This window comes from Thermomyces lanuginosus (assembly GCF_041956635.1).
Source record: "Thermomyces lanuginosus strain ATCC 200065 unplaced genomic scaffold VTN49scaffold_40, whole genome shotgun sequence".
NCBI lineage: Eukaryota > Fungi > Ascomycota > Eurotiomycetes > Eurotiales > Trichocomaceae > Thermomyces > Thermomyces lanuginosus.
Window position 1 is genome coordinate 237,174 of NW_027192374.1, and position 19,986 is coordinate 257,159.

At 53.6% G+C, this 19,986-nt stretch overlaps 11 protein-coding genes across 11 annotated transcripts; 7 read left to right on the forward strand and 4 right to left on the reverse strand.

Moving 5' to 3' along the window:
- Positions 1-400: 400 nt before the first annotated feature.
- Positions 401-631, forward strand: VTN49DRAFT_6039 (uncharacterized protein; the record flags this gene model as incomplete). The annotated part of the gene is made up of 1 exon (XM_069414163.1): positions 401-631. The coding sequence occupies one exon, from the start codon at positions 401-403 to the stop codon at positions 629-631; it is 231 nt and encodes a 76-aa protein (XP_069265437.1).
- Positions 632-761: 130 nt separating this feature from the next.
- VTN49DRAFT_6040 (uncharacterized protein) lies at positions 762-3,160 on the reverse strand (the record flags this gene model as incomplete). Its single annotated transcript, XM_069414165.1, has 5 exons — positions 762-1,722; positions 1,785-1,875; positions 1,925-2,059; positions 2,117-2,373; positions 2,427-3,160. 5 exons carry the CDS (start codon positions 3,158-3,160, stop codon positions 762-764), a joined length of 2,178 nt encoding a protein of 725 aa, XP_069265438.1.
- Positions 3,161-4,233: 1,073 nt separating this feature from the next.
- Positions 4,234-5,155, forward strand: VTN49DRAFT_6041 (uncharacterized protein; the record flags this gene model as incomplete). Its single annotated transcript, XM_069414166.1, has 2 exons — positions 4,234-4,474; positions 4,548-5,155. 2 exons carry the CDS (start codon positions 4,234-4,236, stop codon positions 5,153-5,155), a joined length of 849 nt encoding a protein of 282 aa, XP_069265439.1.
- A 370-nt stretch (positions 5,156-5,525) lies between these two features.
- VTN49DRAFT_6042 (uncharacterized protein) lies at positions 5,526-7,438 on the forward strand (the record flags this gene model as incomplete). The annotated part of the gene is made up of 3 exons (XM_069414167.1): positions 5,526-5,630; positions 5,695-7,274; positions 7,327-7,438. The coding sequence occupies 3 exons, from the start codon at positions 5,526-5,528 to the stop codon at positions 7,436-7,438; spliced, it is 1,797 nt and encodes a 598-aa protein (XP_069265440.1).
- Positions 7,439-7,957: 519 nt separating this feature from the next.
- Positions 7,958-9,393, forward strand: VTN49DRAFT_6043 (uncharacterized protein; the record flags this gene model as incomplete). Its single annotated transcript, XM_069414168.1, has 3 exons — positions 7,958-8,018; positions 8,083-8,565; positions 8,618-9,393. The coding sequence occupies 3 exons, from the start codon at positions 7,958-7,960 to the stop codon at positions 9,391-9,393; spliced, it is 1,320 nt and encodes a 439-aa protein (XP_069265441.1).
- A 429-nt stretch (positions 9,394-9,822) lies between these two features.
- VTN49DRAFT_6044 (uncharacterized protein) lies at positions 9,823-11,394 on the forward strand (the record flags this gene model as incomplete). Its single annotated transcript, XM_069414169.1, has 3 exons — positions 9,823-10,035; positions 10,092-10,370; positions 10,423-11,394. 3 exons carry the CDS (start codon positions 9,823-9,825, stop codon positions 11,392-11,394), a joined length of 1,464 nt encoding a protein of 487 aa, XP_069265442.1.
- A 370-nt stretch (positions 11,395-11,764) lies between these two features.
- On the reverse strand, positions 11,765-13,379 carry VTN49DRAFT_6045 (uncharacterized protein; the record flags this gene model as incomplete). Its single annotated transcript, XM_069414170.1, has 2 exons — positions 11,765-13,242; positions 13,295-13,379. The coding sequence occupies 2 exons, from the start codon at positions 13,377-13,379 to the stop codon at positions 11,765-11,767; spliced, it is 1,563 nt and encodes a 520-aa protein (XP_069265443.1).
- Positions 13,380-13,647: 268 nt separating this feature from the next.
- VTN49DRAFT_6046 (uncharacterized protein) lies at positions 13,648-15,159 on the forward strand (the record flags this gene model as incomplete). Its single annotated transcript, XM_069414171.1, has 1 exon — positions 13,648-15,159. One exon carries the CDS (start codon positions 13,648-13,650, stop codon positions 15,157-15,159), a length of 1,512 nt encoding a protein of 503 aa, XP_069265444.1.
- A 22-nt stretch (positions 15,160-15,181) lies between these two features.
- On the reverse strand, positions 15,182-16,643 carry VTN49DRAFT_6047 (uncharacterized protein; the record flags this gene model as incomplete). The annotated part of the gene is made up of 4 exons (XM_069414172.1): positions 15,182-15,351; positions 15,404-16,098; positions 16,153-16,331; positions 16,389-16,643. The coding sequence occupies 4 exons, from the start codon at positions 16,641-16,643 to the stop codon at positions 15,182-15,184; spliced, it is 1,299 nt and encodes a 432-aa protein (XP_069265445.1).
- Positions 16,644-16,829: 186 nt separating this feature from the next.
- On the forward strand, positions 16,830-18,451 carry VTN49DRAFT_6048 (uncharacterized protein; the record flags this gene model as incomplete). The annotated part of the gene is made up of 3 exons (XM_069414173.1): positions 16,830-17,169; positions 17,221-18,191; positions 18,242-18,451. The coding sequence occupies 3 exons, from the start codon at positions 16,830-16,832 to the stop codon at positions 18,449-18,451; spliced, it is 1,521 nt and encodes a 506-aa protein (XP_069265446.1).
- A 215-nt stretch (positions 18,452-18,666) lies between these two features.
- Positions 18,667-19,376, reverse strand: VTN49DRAFT_6049 (uncharacterized protein; the record flags this gene model as incomplete). The annotated part of the gene is made up of 3 exons (XM_069414174.1): positions 18,667-19,065; positions 19,126-19,220; positions 19,283-19,376. The coding sequence occupies 3 exons, from the start codon at positions 19,374-19,376 to the stop codon at positions 18,667-18,669; spliced, it is 588 nt and encodes a 195-aa protein (XP_069265447.1).
- Positions 19,377-19,986: the final 610 nt, after the last annotated feature.

Sequence of the window (19,986 nt, forward strand, 5' to 3'; positions counted from 1 at the left end):
TTCTGCCCTGGGACATTCTGAACAGACAGCAATTGACGTCATGACTGCCTGTGATCGACGTGTAGACTCCTGCCGGGAAATCTACGGGGATTAGGGTTTCTCCTGATATTGTGTAGTTCACGGAAAGAGCAGGGCCTGGCCGATTTCCAAATCTGTTCCATCTCTGCTTCCCCTTTCCATCTCACTCCATTGCAAGGTCCTCTAATCTTCCCCCTAATTCTCTACACAGTGCTCTTCCATTGACCGTGATTCGAAGTACAATCGTTGAATGGCAGAGTCTAGAGTCCAATGACTACGTAGGAAAATGCACATGAACTCAGGAACGAATTTACTGATTAGAATTAGGCAAATGCTCTGAAATGATCGAATGAGGAACCATGTCGCAAAGTTCATTCCAACTATGCTCATTACAGCCAGTGCACGAGCGATTCTGGAACATTCTTGGACCTGCCATTCTCGGTTCCTGTTAAAACGGGATTTAGCGGTTGTCGTCTCGCACGGAGGACGCTCCTCAGTGCACCGGCTCATCACCGGACCTCCAACCGTAGATGTACACCGCGGTGTCGAAGTCCTAACGGGACGGCTGCAGTCCTCCTGCGGGGGAGTTCCGGTCGTTGCGGGGAAGATGTGAGGCCTCCGACAGGTCGAAGTAACCTCTTTCGCCCATGCATGGATCAACTAGGGAGGCAGCAGGCGTACAACTTTTTTTAAAAAAAGCATCAGTGTTGGTTCTGGTAATTTGTGGGTCGCAACATGCTCGTTCAGCAATTGCACCGATTCGTGCAGCATGGCCGTTTTAGATCAGCTGCCCGTGCCCGACCCTCTTGTTTAAACTTCTCCTTGAGCGCACGGAACTCAGTATTGATCTTGCGAAGGCTGTCCCGTGTGCTGACCAGGAATCCACCATCCTTGTCTGACTTGATCGGCGTCTGCATCGGGTCATGAATGGCGAGTTCCACCGCAAGCGAAGGGAAATCCGACAAGAGATACGACGGACTGGAGAATGGAGGCGAGGTGGTAGTCGTAGGATTCGACTGAAAGAAAACGGACTTGTCTGTCTCCAAGACATTTGGCGGGGTATCAGCATAGAGATCATGGGCGTCAGCGGTCGTGAGATCCGTCAGAGTAGCCTCCAACTTCTCCAGAATATCCCATGCAGCTGGGTCCGACTGCGCACCCTCGTCTACAGCCAGCAGAAACGCTGCACTGATGGCGCTGTGCAGGTGAATCCACGATCGGGACCCGTGGGGAATGATTTCGTGCAGCTGAACGTACGCCTCAATAGTGCTGATTAGGCTTTCGATGCATTCACCGCATAGTGCATTCGTTTTCTTGCCCTCGTGCGATTGCTTGAGTGATCGCCGGCAGATCTCAGAAACAAGATATGACGATCGCAGTTTGAGAGTCAGCCTCTCAATGTGTTGTGTAATATTGAAACAATACTCTTCTTTCCGCAAATACGGCTCTGCATCGGCAAGGATATGCTCCAATTCGGTCTTGTAGGCAGGGATGGTATGGCCGTGGATATGCTGGTCCGGGGAAAGGATCTCCTCACGCAGCAGCTGAAGAGTCAGTGAAATTACTCGACACATCGTCTCGAAATAATTTCGCATCCCCGGACGGGACTCCTTGGACTGGGGGATTGGCGGGCTTGGGGCCAAAGTCTCCACCGGCCGATCGTACGAAAGGGCGAAGTGACTGTCTTGCCACGCCATCAACCACCTACAGACCTGTCAGTTTATGATCGACTAAACTCAAATGGGGCATATATTGGAGATTCTCACCATAACCTCTGTCTCAAACGCAAGTCTTCGTCGCTGAAAAAGATGGACTGGATATGCAAGCCAAGCGTGAGCGCCATTCGTTGCGCGAGACCTGCACGCCTGTTAGCTAGTTTCCACCGCCAAGTTTTCATCACACTCACCAAATATGACATAGGAGATGCCCGGATTCATGTCATACGAAAGCACGTCGCCCAGAATTAATAGCGTCTGAATGGCCTCCGGCGTCGGCCGGGAAAGAAAGTTACAATTTCGAAGGCATTGGTAGGCACAGCAAACTAGCGTCGCGTCAACATGGCAACCTCGGCACCTGATAGTAGTCCAGCTGAGCTTACCATACACCTGGCACTGGAACGTCCGTTCCTTTTTCGGGACCTCAGACAGCTGGCAACCGGAGGCAAGAACTGCAAATAAAAGGCCGATGAATGCACACCCGAACCCAAAGGGCTCTGCAGACCCGGCAGAACTTCTGCCCCCTGCGGCCTCTGCAGCTCGATTACGGAGAAGGGTCTCAACGTTCTGTTCGAAAGAATCGACATCGGACAACACGGGGTACAGAATCCATCGAACATCACGATAGCAGCGCAAAAATCTACGAGGACTATCAGCATCGTCCAGACCACACATATTCCGATGGCGACCTACCGTCGGCATTGACGGTCGTCCGGCAAGGCTGCACAGATTGCTCCATTTCCAGAGCTTGTGATGTCCGGAGACCACAGGTCGAGAAACGGATATGTGGCCGTCTGATTTTCCAACGCCAGCTGAGGCAGGATATTTTCCTTCTGAAAGACCGTTCCGACGGGGCTGGGTCGTCGATCCAGCAGGAAAGCCAGCACAGAGCTCGATCCAAAATGAATTGACGATCCTTCGGGCCCATTTCGCATATGAACTCCCTCTTCGCTCCTGAGTCGCTCATCGCCTTGACTATCCGAATCGGGCGTGGGCGGAGCCACCGGTTTCGTGGGTGCCGAGTCGAGTTGCGACCGGAGGGAAGCGATAGTGTTGCTCAAACCGACCAGCTTCTCATTAATGCTTTTCCATGCTTTCGAGTCGACAACGACCGCGTCGGCTGTCCTGGATATTGGCGCGGGAGACTCAGTAACCGTCGAATGCTTGTGGCAACCCCCGCCTGGCTTGCATATTCTCCCGTCATCACGATCGACTCGTGTCGGCGAAGTCGGAGCGTCCTTGCGCGGATGGACGTATGTACAAAGATGTGCATGTCCACGCTTTACGCACAATGAGCATGGAGTCGTCCGGTCGCATTTAACTTTCCGCCTGTAGCACGGATAGCAAGACTTTGGGGTTCGAGCCTTGCGTTTTGAACTCATGGTCGCCGGAGATGCATGAATCAACGGGGACGCAACCGACGCCATCACCGCGGCGACGGAACAATGACAGCAACCAGTTTTCCGAAAGATCGCCAACCGGGCAGCCTGCAGGAAAGGAAAAACTAGATCGTATTTTGAAGATCAACCTTCACGACTTCAGCCGATCGCCTTGCAGATGATGAGGCCGAGTCACGGCCGAGTTGTGCCCGGGTTCGGGGATACTTCGGGAATAACCACCCCGTATTCGATCTCCTGACGCCGAGGGGCAGCTGTCAGCCGGTCACAGCCCGTCGAATTCCGAAAGGGGCCGCTTACCAGATATGATCTAGTATACTCGTATTCTGCCAGGTAACGGTAAGTCTTGGCGTAAATTCCGGGAAAAGCCGCTCCGTGCTCATGTTACGCATGGCACGTTGTTTGGATTGGCGCGTTTGTTCCGTCTGCAGTAATCAATCCTGACTCAGGTAACCCTAATTTCCGGTCTTTTTTTGCATCATGTCCTCATAAGAAATCGCCAAGTAAACGCTCAGGAAGCAGAGAGGTTGCGTTCGGTAGGATCTATTGAACTCTAATTCGCATCACTCGGGCAGCGCTCAGTTGCACCCTACAAGGCACCCGTAGAGCCATTGAAGTGGACGAGGCGCAATTGGCCACTGGAGGGTAGTACGATCATCAGACGGTTTGGTGATGGAAACTGGGAGTCCAATCTTCAGAGACTTCAGTTCTCTCAGTCTCTGACAATCCTGGCAGAGTGACGATGATACCGATTTACCCGTAGGCTCCGCATTTGGCTTTCCTTGATGAATCTCCAAGACTCCCATATAAGTCTGGGTGTGCTTCGCTGCAAAAATGGCCTGTCTAATCTGGAGAGATATGGGAATATTGTACCGGGAACCCTATGCTTGTTGCCATGTCGCTTGATAGCCACTGAGTGCATTCGCCACGCTTCATGGTACCCATCCCGTCAGTGTGAGATCACAACCGACGCCCCAAAATGCATGCAAAAATTTGGAAAAATGAGCCCTACTCAAAGTCTCGGGTAGCTATCGGATCAGCTTATGTTAAGGAACATCGTACAATCAATCTTCTCGCCGTTAGTTAGCAGGCACATCCCTGCAATGGCTGCAGCAGCCGAGCACATGAAATTGGATACAGCCGGCCCGATACATCCGCCGGGGGTGGACAAGGCTGCTGTCAAACCATCGGTGGCCCGACGGATCCGGATCAAGGTGTTAGATCCGCTAGATCATGAGGCGCCGGCCATCCTTCATGAGCCGCGCAGCTACAATGCTAAGCAGGCGAATCAGGCCGGGGTGATTATGGTTAGCGGCGCGGGAGGAGGAGTAAGTGGTCCAGCCGGTACATTTCTTTTTCCCCCGGAATGATGGAAGAGATAATGCAAAATAAAACGTAATCTAAACTCGGGATTTAGGGATCTATCCATCACTAGCCGACAAGCTCGCCCTAACCCTATCCGTGCCCTCGATCCGTCTCAACTACCGAAAGCCCGCGCAGACAGACTACTGCACGGCCGACGTCAGAGCCTGCATTGATTACCTATCCTCGCAATATACGACCACCCGCGTGGTGTTGGTTGGGTGGTCCTTTGGCGGTAGCCCCTGCTTCACCGTCGCCGCCACTGACCCGGAGCGGGTCATGGGCGTTGCGACAATTGCGTCGCAGACAGCGAAGACCGATGGGATCCGGAGGCTGAGGCCGAGGCCCGTTCTGCTAATGCATGGATCAGAGGATACATGTTTGTCACCATCATGTGCGGAGATACTCTACGATGCGTATGGGGCCGGCCCGGGGAAGAGGGAATTGAAGATATTTGAGGGAGATGATCATGGACTCACGAATAATGCGGTGCAAGTGGAAAAGATGGTGTTTGATTTTATTGCAAAAACCCTTGGGTTTGATGCTATGTTGGATGATGATTATATTGGGCAGCAGGCAAGCAGGGATCTTGCAGGCAGTAAGGATGAGAGAATTGCCGAGATGAAGGCCGGCCATGACCTCGAAGGAGGTGAGCGACTGTGAATACATACTCTGTAGATGGCTTGATCCGGAACGTCCAACGTCCGAGTTAACAATGAAGAGGACACTTTGACATAATAACTACCTGTTAGGGTATGAAATACTAGTATGCTCCTAACTTCCATTACAAGTTAAAGTCATTGAAATTAGGTTATTACATAATCGACTCGATCGAATCAGAGCGATCAGACCACGGTATCAAGATGAGTGAAGAAGATCGCCGACGATGACAAATGGCCACTTCGAGAGTGAGAAATAGAAGCCCTTCAGCGGGCTTGGTTGTTGATGACATGGCATATTAGACGTCTCTCCTTTTGACATTTAAAACTTCTTTTTTGATAAACCATTCAATACACTCGTTTCTTCTTTCAAAATGCGGTTCTTGTCCAGGGTCTTTACCCTGGCAGGAGTAACATCGTTCGTCTTACCTTATGTCGCAGCCGAAGAACAATCGCCTTATGCTCTGAATGCTTGCGCGGTATGTTTGGTCGTTTAAGTCGCGTAAACTCAGATGTGCAGCATCTAACTTGACATTTGAACAGATTGACCCGAAAGCAACCGTTTCCGACACCTGCGCTTCCTACGCCACGATCGATGCTTTGAATGATCAGATTCACCCTTTGCTCACGTCTCTTACGCGGGAGACCGACTTCTTTTCGTACTATCGGTTGAACCTCTTCAACAAGGCATGCCCCTTTTGGTCCGACGATGAGGGCATGTGTGGCAATATTGCCTGTTCCGTGAACACGATCGATTCGGAAGAGGACCTGCCACCTGTTTGGCGCGTTGAGGAACTGAGCAAGCTCGAGGGGCCCAAGGCCGGACATCCTGGACGCAAGGAGCAGCAAGAACGACCACAATCGAAGCCGCTACAGGGAGGGCTCGGGGAAGATGTCGGCGAGAGCTGCGTAGTGGAATATGACGACGAGTGTGACGAGCGGGACTACTGTGTTCCGGAGGACGAAGGTGCGACGGGCAAAGGGGACTATGTCAGTCTATTGGACAACCCCGAGCGGTTTACGGGTTATGCTGGGCCCGGAGCGCATCAGGTCTGGGATGCCATCTACCGAGAGAACTGCTTTGTGAAACCGCAACCAGAGTCGCAATCGCGATACTTGTCCAGTCCGCTATTGGAATCGCAAGCGCAGGCGGCCCATGACATTCGGAATGTATTTCAGAAGGAGCGTCAGCAGCTTCCTGCGTTCGATGATGAGTGTCTGGAGAAGCGCGCCTTTCATCGTGTAATCAGCGGGATGCATGCATCCATTTCAACGCATCTCTGCTGGGAGTATCTCAACCAAACAACGGGCGAATGGGGCCCGAATGTGCAGTGCTACAAAGATCGCCTGCACAACCATCCGGAGCGCATCTCGAACCTCTATTTCAACTATGCCATTGTGTCCCGTGCGGTCGCAAAGCTACAAAAGCATCTCCGCGACTATACCTTTTGCTCCTTCGATCCAGAGCAGGACCATGACACCAAAGCCAAGGTTATGGAACTGACAGACGCACTGAATAGCCGACCTCAAATCTTTGACGAAGCTGTCATGTTCCAGGATGCCGGCGCAGCGGGACTTAAGGAGGATTTCCGGAATCGGTTCCGTAATGTAAGCCGTCTGATGGACTGCGTTGGATGCGACAAGTGTCGGCTCTGGGGGAAGCTCCAAGTGAACGGTTACGGGACGGCCCTGAAGGTTCTATTCGAATTCGACGAGAACAAGGATGGAGAGAATCCTCCGCTGCGCCGCACCGAGCTGGTCGCACTTATCAACACGTATGCACGCATTTCCAACAGTATCGCCGCGGTCCGTAGCTTCCGACAGGCTGTCGAGTCTGGACATGAAGATCGCGTTGTCATTCACCCAGCACTTTCGTCCCCGCTTCCCGTGCAGGCCGCTGGTCAGCAAAAGGTCGTTCGCTACTACAAAGACGGCGGCTCCAACTTTTACATTGAAGATGATGACGAGGACTTTGGATACGAAGATGAGCATCTGCCTTGGGAACGTAGGGAGGACGAAAACTCGGACGAGGGCATCATTGCTATGTTTATGACGGAATGGCGGATCTTTTGGCGGACCTACTTTTGGGTCCTGCGAAAATGGATGTCCATTCCTAAGGCCTTGTAAGTGTTGCCTTTTCAGTTTTCTTCGATCTCAGCTAACTCGACTCTGTAGCTGGGAGATCTCTATCCTGGAAATTAATCGGCTGTGGAATTACTGGCTAGGCCTGCCAGTGCCTCCTCGTTCATGGCGGATCCAGTTCCCGAACCGTCACGACGAGCTGTAATATACAACATGTGCTTTATTTTTGTTATTGCATGGGCGGCGTTGATGGAGTTGGGGATGTCATGTTTATGTGCATAGTTACTCTGTCCATATGTCTGCCGGAATAGATATACAGGAATGCCACTTACCTCTTGACTCAGTGTCTGGAACGAGGATGCCTTCGGCGTAGAGCATCGTGCTAGAAACCGTAGCGGTCAATGTTCAGGGGCAATGACCTAGGAGTTCGGCAAAGACGACAGATTCCAGTTCCATATCCTGTCGGCTGTCCTTATAAGGGCATGAATTTTGCATGTGAAAGTTACAAAATTTATAACCAGATTACCGAGTTATACGGTTATCGGAGTTGGAGAGACCTCGGCTTCCCCACTCGCCACTCGCCAAGGCTTCGGCTTGGTCTCCTCACGATTCTTCCGCCCGTGGCGATCCGTTTCCTCCCCAGATTTTTTGGCCATCTACGCCCGCGACGAACCTCCCTAGTAGACGCCGCCTCGATGCTGGGTCATTGCTAGTTATCAACCCGATGGCGTCCGTATCGCCCCCCAAGCCGTGGGAGCGCGCAGGCGCTGGGGCGACATCAACAGGTGAGTTTTCTTTTTTCCCTACAGCGCGCTACCCGAGCAACATTGTTGACTTAAGCTTCTCCAGCCTCGGCTCTGTCATCCGCTCCCAGTGCGACGACTTCGAGTACAACATCGCCGACCACGACAAACACTGCGACGAATGGGTCGACTGCTGGCTCCAGCTCGTCGGCTCCAGATTTGCCGGCGCGCCCGAGCAGTCTAAACTCGGTCGTCAATCGGACCGCGTCAACATACTCGCCATATGGCACTAATCGGTTCGGCACGACGCCGTACAGCACTTATGGCGGGTATGCGTCGCCTTACTCGAGATTCGGGTCCATGTACGGCGGCTATGGCTATGGAGGCTATGGCGGAATGTACGGCGGCATGGGCGGCATGTATCCCGGGCTGCCCGGCGGGGATCCAAATGATCCCAACAGTTTGACGAACGCGTTCAGCCAAAGTACGGCGGCGACGTTTCAGATGATTGAAAGCATTGTCGGGGCCTTTGGCGGGTTGGCGCAGATGCTCGAGAGCACGTACATGGCGACGCATAGTTCATTCTTTGGTATGTATATCGGCCGTATTTTGTTGTTATTGAATTCGGCTGACCTCCGCAGCGATGGTATCGGTGGCTGAGCAATTCGGCAACTTGCGAAATACACTTGGCTCTGTCTTGGGCATCTTCACGATGATTCGATGGTTCAAGACATTGATTGCCAAGATCACGGGCCGCCCGTTGCCGGCGGATGCGACGTCTTTGACGCCGTCTGCGTTCTCCGCCTTTTTGAATGGCCGCTCTGGTGCGGCTCCGGATGCCAATTCGGGGGCTCCTCGGCCGTCAAGGAAACCGTTTGTCATGTTCCTGATTGCCGTCTTTGGCCTACCGTATCTCATGGGCAAGCTCATCCGATCGCTGGCGCGATCTCAAGAGGAAGAAGCGCGTCGTCAGCAGCTTGCCATGACTGCCAACGGCGACCCGCAAAATGTCCCGTTGGATCCATCCAAGCTCGACTTCTGCCGCGTACTCTACGACTACAGCCCCGATGCGCAAAACACCGCGGGCATCGACCTCGCCGTGAAGCGCGGCGACATTGTTGCCGTCCTCAGCAAGTCCGATCCCATGGGCAACCCGTCCGAGTGGTGGCGCTGCCGTGCGCGCGACGGTCGGGTCGGCTACTTGCCGAGCCCGTACCTTGAAACCATCCAGCGGCGACCGGCCCAGGCGGCCATCACGTCTGGATCCACCTCCAGCAGCCGCACTGCCAGCATGACCAAGAGCAGCGAGACGACGCGGGCACAAACTTTGTCGTCTAATTCCTCCAAGCCGGAGGTTTCGTCGAAGATGGGCGATATCTCTCCCGAGAGCTTCCAAAAAGGCACTTTTATTCCGTGATGTTCTTTCTCTTTTTTTTCCCTTTTTCTTTTTAGTGGGACTTGGTTATGGGTTAGCGTGTACAGCATAGGAAGGTTGCAATGTCGTTCAGCGTGTTATCATGTTCTAGGTCCTGCATGTGATGAATCAAACATTTTGACATTTCGACATTTTGACATTTCGGCAGCTTATCTGACAGTTCTAGACTGCCCAGTCGGGTAATTATTAATGGATCTCGGACACCGAGCCGATAGGCCGACTACGACGAACGCGGCAAAAACCGCGGAGTGTAAGAGTAGCAGTGGGACGAAATGACGATGATCCATCACGAGTTTTCGGAATGAGATGAGATAGATGAAGTGAATATTTTCCGTGAATTGACATGATCTGATCTTGTTTCTCGTTTTGATAAACAGTACTTAATTGATAGAGAGGAGGCGAATCGGACCGATGCAACAATCTACACCACCACCACCGAGTACCTATCAAGAAAATGAGACTCGAGAAACTAAACGCACAACCAAGACACAGATAAAGAGCATAGCAACAGCAACATGGGACTTCATCACCTGGACCCCTCCATCCTGTCGCTACGATCCCGACAACCCACGGGTATTGACTCTGCCATTGAATCTTCTTTTTGGTGCTGCGTGCACATTTACTGTACGCTTTCCCCCAACACCCCATTGTTAACAGGCCTAAAGCGGAGGTTTCATCAGGTTGCTAATCTCTACTACTCCCATCCCCTGCTCGACCTCCTCGCGCAAGAATTCAATGTCTCTCAAGAACGCGCTGCCATCATTCCCACCGCCGCGCAGGCGGGTTATGCTGGTGGGATCCTTTTCCTCTGCCCGATGGGCGATCTCGTTCGGCGACGGCCGTTTGTGCTTTCGTTGATGCTCTTCACGGCGACGGTGTCGCTGGGGGTATGTATCACGAAGCGGTATGAGGTGTTTGTTGCGGTGACTTTTTTGATGAGTGTGACGACAGTTACTCCTGTCTGTTCCCCCATTCCCCATGAGCTGAGAGGAAAGTACTAAAGGCGGGTAGCAAATCATGCTTCCACTTGTTGGAGATCTTGCCAAACCAAATCGCCGGGCTACGGCACTGTCTATCGTGGTCTCGGGCCTTTTGCTGGGTCTGCTCATTGCGCGGCTGCTTTCCGGAATCATTGCGGCGTATACTTCTTCCTGGAGGAATGTGTATTGGATGTCGCTGGCGCTGCAGTATGCGATTCTTGCGCTGCTCTGGCTCTGGATGCCGGATTACCCGGCGACGAACAGCGACTTGACCTATCCAGATATTCTCTGGACGATGGCGCGGCTGGCTGTCACGGAGCCGGTGCTGGTGCAGTCGTGTCTGATGCAATTCTTTTTCTCCGCGACCTTTACATCGTTTTGGACGACATTAACCTTCCTCCTCTCCGGAGACCCGTACAACTATTCAACCATCATCATCGGGTTATTTGCGCTGGCAGGGTTAGGGCCAATGATCTTCGGCCCACCGTTTGCACGGGTTTTTATCGACCGATTCCACACCCACTTGTCCGTCCTGGTCGGCGCTGTGCTTAACATGGTGGGCATTGCAGTGGGCACGTTCGTCGGGACCCGCTCCGTTGCAGGGCCTATTGTCCAGGCCCTCCTGTTCGATTTTGGGCTGCAGGTCACGCAGATCGCAAACCGGGCGGCCATCTATGGCGCGGTACCCAAGGCAAGTAGTCGCGTGAATACCGTCTATATGCTGGCGGCGTTTGCGGGACAGTTGATGGGGACGGCGGTGGGGAATCGCCTATATGCAAGGGGTGGGTGGGTGCTCTCCGGGAGTTGTAATCTGGGGTTTACAGCGGCGGCGATTGTTCTATTAGCGCTGAGGGGGCCGTATGAGAGTGAGAAGAGGTGGATTGGTTGGAGGGGAGGGATTGGGGTCCGGAGGGTGAAGAAGCCTTCTTGCCAGGAAGAGCAAAACGAACGGGGGGAGCTGGTGGAAGATGATAGAGAGAAGATAAAACAGGAATCTAGTTAGATTTAATGATTGTAATTTATAGTGGGCGATAATCCCGACTACAAGCACATGGTCGAGCAAGATGTGGGAGAGCGTCTATGTTCGCCTCCGTCCTGAATATGGCTTGTGGCCGTAGCCGCGGGGTTAAGTCGCAGCATTGTCGCAGCAACTAAATGCTGGAGCGCTACGCTGGTAGCTTGCGAGGTCTCGTTGGTGCAGTTTATGGCCCAATGCATTGGTTATGCCGTCAAGGTAAACCGATATCCCGCTCAAGATTGCGACGACACGCCAGACTGTTTGCTCCTGGTTTTGGGCTCGCACCAAACGAACATCGGCCGGAACCTCTTCGAGGGTATAGGGAGTGCTACAAAAAAAACCCCCGAACAAAGGCTCATTTCGATTCCTGCCCCTGATCCCTCGCCGCCGACACCGCCGCGGCCGCAACAGCTGCCGAATTACTCGCACCCGCGGTGATATTGCTCGCATGCGCCAGCAGAAACTTGCAGCAGGTCAATGTATACTTGCATGCGCGGGTCCAGGTCTCGTCGTTCTGGTTGAAACCAAGCTTGATGCTGGCGTCGCCGATCTTGTCGCGCTTGATCTCATACGGCAGCTTGAGGCCGGATGTGGTGAGGCCCGTTTGTTGCCCACCACGCCGAGAGACGATTGGCGCGGGTGTTTGCTCGACGAATTCGCCGAGCTGTCGCAGGCATTCGAGAAAGGCGACCATGCCGGCGTCGAAGCGTCGATGGAGCCAGGGGATGTTGAGTGGGAGGTCACCGGATGAGAAGAGGTCGAGGGTGGTCACCTTTGCAACGACGTTGGAATGTTGGTCGGACTGTTGGTTGCCGGTGGATTGGTATTCGAGTTTTTCGATCCGCGACGTCGAGCCCATCGGTTTTAGGCGGTAGCCTCTGAACTGAAAGCCGAGCTTATCTGCGATCGTCTGTAGTAGCAGTGCGGTTTGGCCCCATGCCGCGTTGATCTCAGCCCAATCCACGGACGGATTGGCCAGCCGGCCGAGTCGCAGGCCGTTAATCGTGCCGAAGTACCCGTCGTGTCCAATGCAAAAGGTATCGTTGTAAACGTTGGTCCGCTGGAGACGCTCTAGCTGGCGGGCGTCGTGATCGTAGCGCATATTGAGCGCGTCTCTCTCATTCTGGAATTCGGCGAGGGTTAGGGCGAACGCATTCCGCTCGCGCCAGAACGCCTCCTCCTCGAGATCGAGCTGTCGCGCCTCCTCTTCCAGCGCCGCAATTTCCTGATCCACAGCCGCTTTCTCCTTTTCCAGCTCTAGGAGCTCCTTGTACGCAGCCTCTTCTTCCTCAAGCGTGGCTTTTAGTTTCGTCTCGGCCGCCTCCACCTCCTCGGCAGACGGCACCGAAGCGTTAAGTGTTTTGAGGAACGAAATATACGCATCTCTCTCCTTCGTCGCGGCCACCAGCTTCTTCTGTAACCCATCGATCAACATTTCCGTGCACTCGGTGCAGATGGGATGGTCAACATCCGACCGCGCAGAAATAATTTCAAAAAGACGCGCAGCTCTCTCGACCTGGTCCGAGAACGACTGTTCCTGATGACCGTCCCCAGCTGTATGAGCCGTCCCATCTCCATTCACCGCGCCAACCGGCGGTGGCGGGGGCAGTTGGGACTCTGTAAGCATAACAAACGACATTCCTCCACTGCTATCCCCCTTTGGCAGCTTCGGCGGCGCAGGCGCATTCGCACCATGACGCGGTGAAGGGATCGTCCGGCGATAGACAGGCGATGAGGCATGGCGCGATGCTCTGTCATACAAATCGCGGCGTTCTGACGGATATGGTTGACGTTGAGAGAGGGAGCGCTCCGGCAGAGTCTTGCCAGTTGAACCTGATCGCAGTCAGCTATGGATAGTAGGGCGCGTGTGATGCCAGCAGCGTACCAACAAGCAGGTCAAAAGCCGCTGGATTCAGCGATTCTAGCGAGCTGTCCAGCTGTAGCGGCGCGCGACATTTCTGACAGTACATTTTCTTCTATAAGCGCATTACGGGAGAATAAATAGATGCGATCATACGGGCTCTTGATAACGATGACGAGCTCTGAGCCTGGGGTAACGCCGTAACGAGGATAGGCATGATTTTAAGAAGATTTGAAATTTTCATGAAAGTTTAGTTTTTGTAGGTAATTTTCGTATCGTCCCACCGCAGTTGGCCAGACAACCCCAAACATCAAATCAAGCATGTGACGATCCTCAATGACCACCAGAAGGTCTCTCTTTTTCAACAACGGGCCATAATGGAACGGCCCAGCAAGAAACCCCGTCTCTCCTCCATCGACACATTCGCTCCTCCAATCTACGATGACTTTGACCTCCAAGCCGCCCGCGCGCGCAACGACCTGCGCCTCAAGTCTGTCTTCGAGAGCATCTTCGAGAAATATGGCCGAGACTTCAGCGACGTCGGCGATGAGATTGATCTCCGCACGGGGGAGATCGTGGTGAATAAGGGCCATCTTATGGGGATGCAGGGTGAAGGCGACACGGAGGATCTGGGGGATTCGCCGGAAGATGAATTGCAGGCAATAACATCTGGGGACGCATTACTGGGAAAGGATGAGGGGAATAACCTGACGTCGACATCGGATAGGGAGGAGGAGAGTCGCGAGGGTTCACCTAGCGGGGAGGTTCCAGACTTTCCGCACCTACATTTCCCGCCGACGCGACAACAAAGTACGACTCTGTCCGATAAGCCAGTCGACCCCCTCTGGCAGGTCCCCGAGATTGATGAGGCAAAGTTTTACACACCACAGCCGCGACGGCAATATGCAGCAGCATCGGGTCCGGAGATTGCGCAAGTGCGCTCTGCGTCGCCTCTGGGAAAGAAGGTTGGCTCGATATGGTCCGTCCGCAGGCGGGGTCGTCCGCGGAAGAACGATATAACTCCAATTCCAAAGAAGAAATTGTCCGTAACGGGGAAGATGAAGCCATTGAAGCCACCGAGTATGAGGGACTGGGACTTTGCGCGGGTCCAAGACGACAGCAGTGATTCGGATGACCCGCTACTGGAGGGAACGCCACAATCTTCGACTGTGAATTCAGTGTCTACGATACGGGGTGTTGAGAGGGGGTCGGCTACGCCAAAAACGCCTGGAGGAAAGAAACGGGGATTGTTCGAAACGAGAAAGAGTGATGGAAAAGGGCTGATAGAAACTCCCAGTATTTCCAGTTCGTCCGCTCCAAGCTCTCCAGTGCACGAAATATCTCCAAGTGTCCGAAGGCAGAGGTCTCAGAAACCGGACGTGGCACTGGAACATGTCGAGGACAAACCAGCGGCGGAGAGTCAAGATGAATGGGAGGAAGAAACAATTACTGATTTACGAAACTGGCAGCACTCACAGTTGGATGACCAGTTCAACGACAAAGAATTCGATTACGTGCAGAAGTCAATGGACAAGCCTCGCATTTCGCGGCAGACTATACCTAGTTGGATAAAAGAGATCAAGACTCCAATGGCTGGCTCAACGGCAGCCAGAGTCCAAGAGTCTACAGACGACTCAGTCTCTGAAGACAGTGTATTTGACGACACTCGATCTTCACAGTGTGAGGATTCTGAGAAAGATCCCACACCAGGCACCGATGACTTGTCGCCAAAAGGATTCGAGGAGGTCCTTAGCCAGGACTTTGACGACTTTGGCCCGGGTTCGGGAATTTCCTCGATCCAGCTGGATCCTGCGGCGGGATCTCAGAAGACAACACCAATCAAGGCGAAGTCTCCTTATAGAAAGAACGCGCGGTCAAACTATTATTGACGTGCTTCGTCCCGGATACCGTTCATGGCTCCTTTGCATTCAGGACGTCTTCCAACTTGGTATCCACAGTACCTCCGACATCGCCGGCCAGTTTCCAAAATCTGGACAGATGCCTTGCGCCAGAGTCGGTCAAAACGGTCACAATGCGATGGCCTGGGCCGAGCTTCAGCGCTGTTTTGACCGCCGCAAAACCTGCCATCATGTCAGTAGAGGTTAATAATAGCTTGTATATTAGAGAGCATACAATTCACGGCGCTTGCACTTCCAACAAAGATCCCGTCCTTTTCCACCAACCACCGCGCCATGGCGATGGCCTGCGCATCTGTAACTCGTACCGCATCGTCGATGAGCTCTCTGCCAGCCTCGAAATTGGCGGTGACGCGATTAATGCCAATGCCCTCAACGATACTATCGACCTGCGGCCGACGTCGAGTACCCTCCCGCTCCTTGACGTCAAACATGACACCATACCGAACACGATTATACAACCCGCTGCCCTGCGGATCGGCCAGGACGATGGAGACGTGGGGCAGCCGCGGCTTGAGGAAGAGCGCCACGCCGGAGATGGTGCCACCCGTGCCAGCTCCCGCGACAAAGGCATCGAGCTTGCCGCCGCACTGCGCGTAGATTTCCGGGCCGGTGCCTCGGTAGTGCGCGGTATAGTTGGCGGTGTTTTCGAACTGATCAGTGAAGAACCCGCGGCCGCGCATGGCGCCCGCCTCGGACGTCGGGATAGTGCTCGTCAGTTGACTTGCACTTGCGGCGGAGGGGCGGTCTGTGGAATTGAGGGCTGATTCGGTGCGTGCCTGGGCGAGGGCGCGGGCGCGGTTCACGAAGTTACCTGGCTCGACGATCGGGGCGGGCGGTACGCGGTCGACTACGGCGCCGAGTTTGAGGAGAAGGTCGGACTTTTCCATGGATTGATCGGAGGGCATGCAACTAGGTATCGTCAGCGGCGGGTCGGGAGAAAATAACTAAGGGATATTGGCTAACATGTGTGCAAGATAACCCCGCGCGCGCGCGAGCGTCGCCAGCGAAATACCAGTCGATCCCGAGGTGCCTTCATAGATGACGTCGCCCGAATGCGGTCGCAGCAGGCCTTGCTCTTCGGCCGTTCTGATCATGCTCAGTGCGACGCGGTCTTTCGGGCTCCCACCGGCGCCGTTGAGATACTGTGTAGCCACGAATTAGCTTGGAAATCTCAGCCGGAAAGCTTTGAAAAATCGTACTTCGGCCTTGGCAAGGATCTCGCACCCAGTGGCCTCAGAGAGCGACTTGATTCGAATCAATGGCGTGTTGCCAATGCAGCCCTCGACACCGTCGACAATGGCTGGTGGGCCATGTCGGACGGAATTGATCAGTTCAGTGTCATAGTCCTTTGGCGCTGACCGACGGCGAGCACGCTCGATGAGCTCTTTCAAGCTCAGGGCTGCCACAACACCGGCGACGAATGCCGCGCCGATGTAGATGCGGTGCTGGCTCATTTCATGCGATGATGGTCGAAAGGAAACAAAAATGCTTCTTGTGTAATTTTAGGGTAGAGAGATTACGGTAATACCAATACGTACCGTAATTAACCGCGGCCAAATCCCTCGCCGAGCACAATCAGTCTACAAAATGGACCCTGTTCCCGACTCAATCAACGCCGCTCGGCTGGTTTGCGATTGATTATGGATTCGCGCCTCTTGAATCATCTATTCCGGCAGCTGTTTCGACATCGGTCCTGCCAATTCGCCGCCGCCCGGTCAGATCTGCTGGGTCGAACGACATCTCATCATCCCGCAGTAACATTATCATCGCAGCAGCGCCGTTCTTTCTTGTTGCGCCGACCCAATGACCCGAATCGCGGGACAAGTGCCAACAATGACACCATGTGGACGAAACGCGGGGACTACCCGCGCGACATTACGGAGGAGCTGCGGACGTATCCGCTCGTTACGGCCAAGGAGCTGCGCAATCGCCGCGAGAGGCCGAGACAGGTCAAGATGTTGACGAGGGAGTTTATCGAGGGTCCGTGTTTAACTCATTGAGACCTCACCAGACAATGCTGACCAAAAACAGACAGTTTGTACAATCCGCATTATGGATATTTTTCCAAGCACGCAACCATCTTTCATCCCGGAGAGCCGTTCAACTTCTCAGAGATTGAAGACGGGCCGGAATTCCACCGACTGCTCGGTCAGCGATATACAGAGTTTGAAGATCGATTGGACGAGACAGATCCGGACGATGCACGGCAGCTATGGCATACGCCGACCGAGCTATTTCGCCCGTACTACGGCGAGGCGATCGCGCGGTATCTCGTGGCGAACTACAAGCTCACATTATACCCGTACCATGACCTGATCATCTACGAGATGGGCGCCGGAAACGGGACCCTGATGTTAAATATCCTCGACTTCATCCGCGACACGGATTTTGAGGTCTATCAGCGGACCAAGTTTAAGATTATTGAAATTTCCTCGTCACTGGCATCGCTGCAGATGAAGAACCTAGAGGAATCCATCAACGCTGGTGGGCACATGGGCCACGTGGAGATCATCAACAAATCCATTTTCGATTGGGACACCTACGTCCACTCGCCATGCTTCTTCTTGGCGCTGGAGGTGTTTGACAACTTCAGCCACGATAGCATCCGGTACGACTACCGCACGGGCCTGCCGCAGCAAGGTGGCGTTCTGATCGACGCCGACGGCGAGTTCCACGAGTACTACAACCTCGAGCTCGACCCAATTGCGGCGCGTTTCCTGCGCGTGCGCCAGGCGGCCGCCCGCAGACCGTTCCCGACGCCGCTGGGATCGAAGCTGATGCGGTCGATCCGCAACAAGCTGCCACTGCAGCCCCAGTACACGCAGCCCGAGTACATTCCAACACGGCTGATGCAGTTTTTTGACATTCTCAACGACTACTTCCCCGCGCATCGCCTGCTTGCCAGTGACTTTAACACGCTGCCCGATGCGATTCCGGGGTTGAATGCGCCGGTTGTACAGACGCGGTACAAACGTCGGACTGTTACCGTATCCACGCCATTTGTACGTTTCTCTATCCCGTCTATAGGTATTTCGTGCTAATGTATGCACAGGTTCACCAAGGCTACTTTGACATTTTCTTCCCCACCGACTTCAATGTGGTTGAGGACATTTACCGCGCTATTACAGGCAAGCTCACCCTCGTGAGCAGCCATGCGGATTTCATGGAGCGGTGGGCATACCTTGAAGACACGGAAACGCGCAGCGGCGAGAACCCGCTCTTGACCTGGTACAAGAACGCCAGTGTATTGTGTACTGTATAACCACCCCTCCTATCCCGAATATATACCTATATTACAGCTCTCTGGGAACAAATCAGTGCATTAAATTATGCCGACCTGTTACATAATGCAGTGTCTCACAAGAAACAAGCCAAAACACCAGATTACAAATCGCTCCGAATTAAAACAGTCAATGCATGCAAACCAAAAAAAAAAAAAAAAAAAAAAAAAAAAAACAACGAACCGGGGAAAGAAAGTTAGAGAACCAGCGCAGCACCACCCATCAACCCGGCAACGAGCACAACCGTACCATACACCCGGCCAATCTCGAGGATCGCCCCCGGAACAGCCGCATCTGTGTCATCATCACTGGCTGACCCCTTGCCAAAGCCCGTGTAAACAACATCATCCCCCGAGGCAGTCGAAGTTGCGGTTGTGGGCGTAGCAGCCTTGGTGCCGTTCCCTTTTCGCGGGTTCTGCGCACCGCAGGGGTTATTCTCGCGGCAGGAGGCCTGGCAGATGTTGTCACCTTGGGCGCAGTTGTCGACGCATCGGTTGTTGCGCTCCGTGCAGAGGAAGTATGGGATAGTTTCGGTAAATTCGGAGGCGTTGGGACGAACGCCGTTGCTGCAGACGCAGGAGAATTGGAGAGTATCCTAGAAAATCTCGTTAGTTATTTTTAAATCACTACGCATAAAGAATGTAGGATGACGCACCGGATCACATTCGTTTTGCTGCGTTTCAATCGTTGCGCCGGGTAACTGCAGGCAGATCAGGGGGCAGGACTCGGTTTGCGAGAGACACCATTGGTCTGGAGCACACATGTCAGTGCCCGTTTTCCCTTGGTTCTGGCGAATTATGGGGGAAGCTTACCTCGTGTGGAGAGATCAATACTGTCGGGGTCGATGGCTTGCGAGCTTGCCAGACCGGCAATGAGCGAGCTGGCCCAAAGGAGCTTCTTGAACATTCTGATTTAAAGCGATCGCTGCTAAGACTCTGGTCCTGGAGGTCAGATAAATCCCGGAGAACAATGTAGAGCTGTAAAATAGGGGACTCGTTCACTCACCCCAACTCTAATCCAGGGGGTAGATCTAGACCTTGCGGAATGCCGGATGGGCCTCGCACGCGGAATATCTCTAGGCAGAAAACACCGTCTATTACTAAAAGTACGGCTGAGAACAAAGAAAAAAAGGACTGAAATAGGAGAATCCAAGTAATATTCTGAGAGGTGGTAAGGTTATGGCTCCTTTTATTGCAGACCTCCGAGCTCCGGTTGGTGAGACTACCAAGCGACTCTCCACTCTGGATCGGGTTAGGTCAATTCTTGCTCCGCGACAATCAATGCTACTCTATGCACCTCATGTCTCTCTTTGAGCCGCAGACGGCCGCTTCCGAGTGTTTCTCAGTCAGTTCCCTCACGTTTTTCCTTCGATTCTCGCGTGTCGAGCTGTTCCGGTTGACATCATCACGCCATGCCGTTCTGCGCGGTCATTGGCCCGTCTGCCAAACACTTTCCTAGTTGGGACAGCTGTCATGGAGCTCCCGATAAGAGGGAGCCTTTTCTGCCGACACATTCC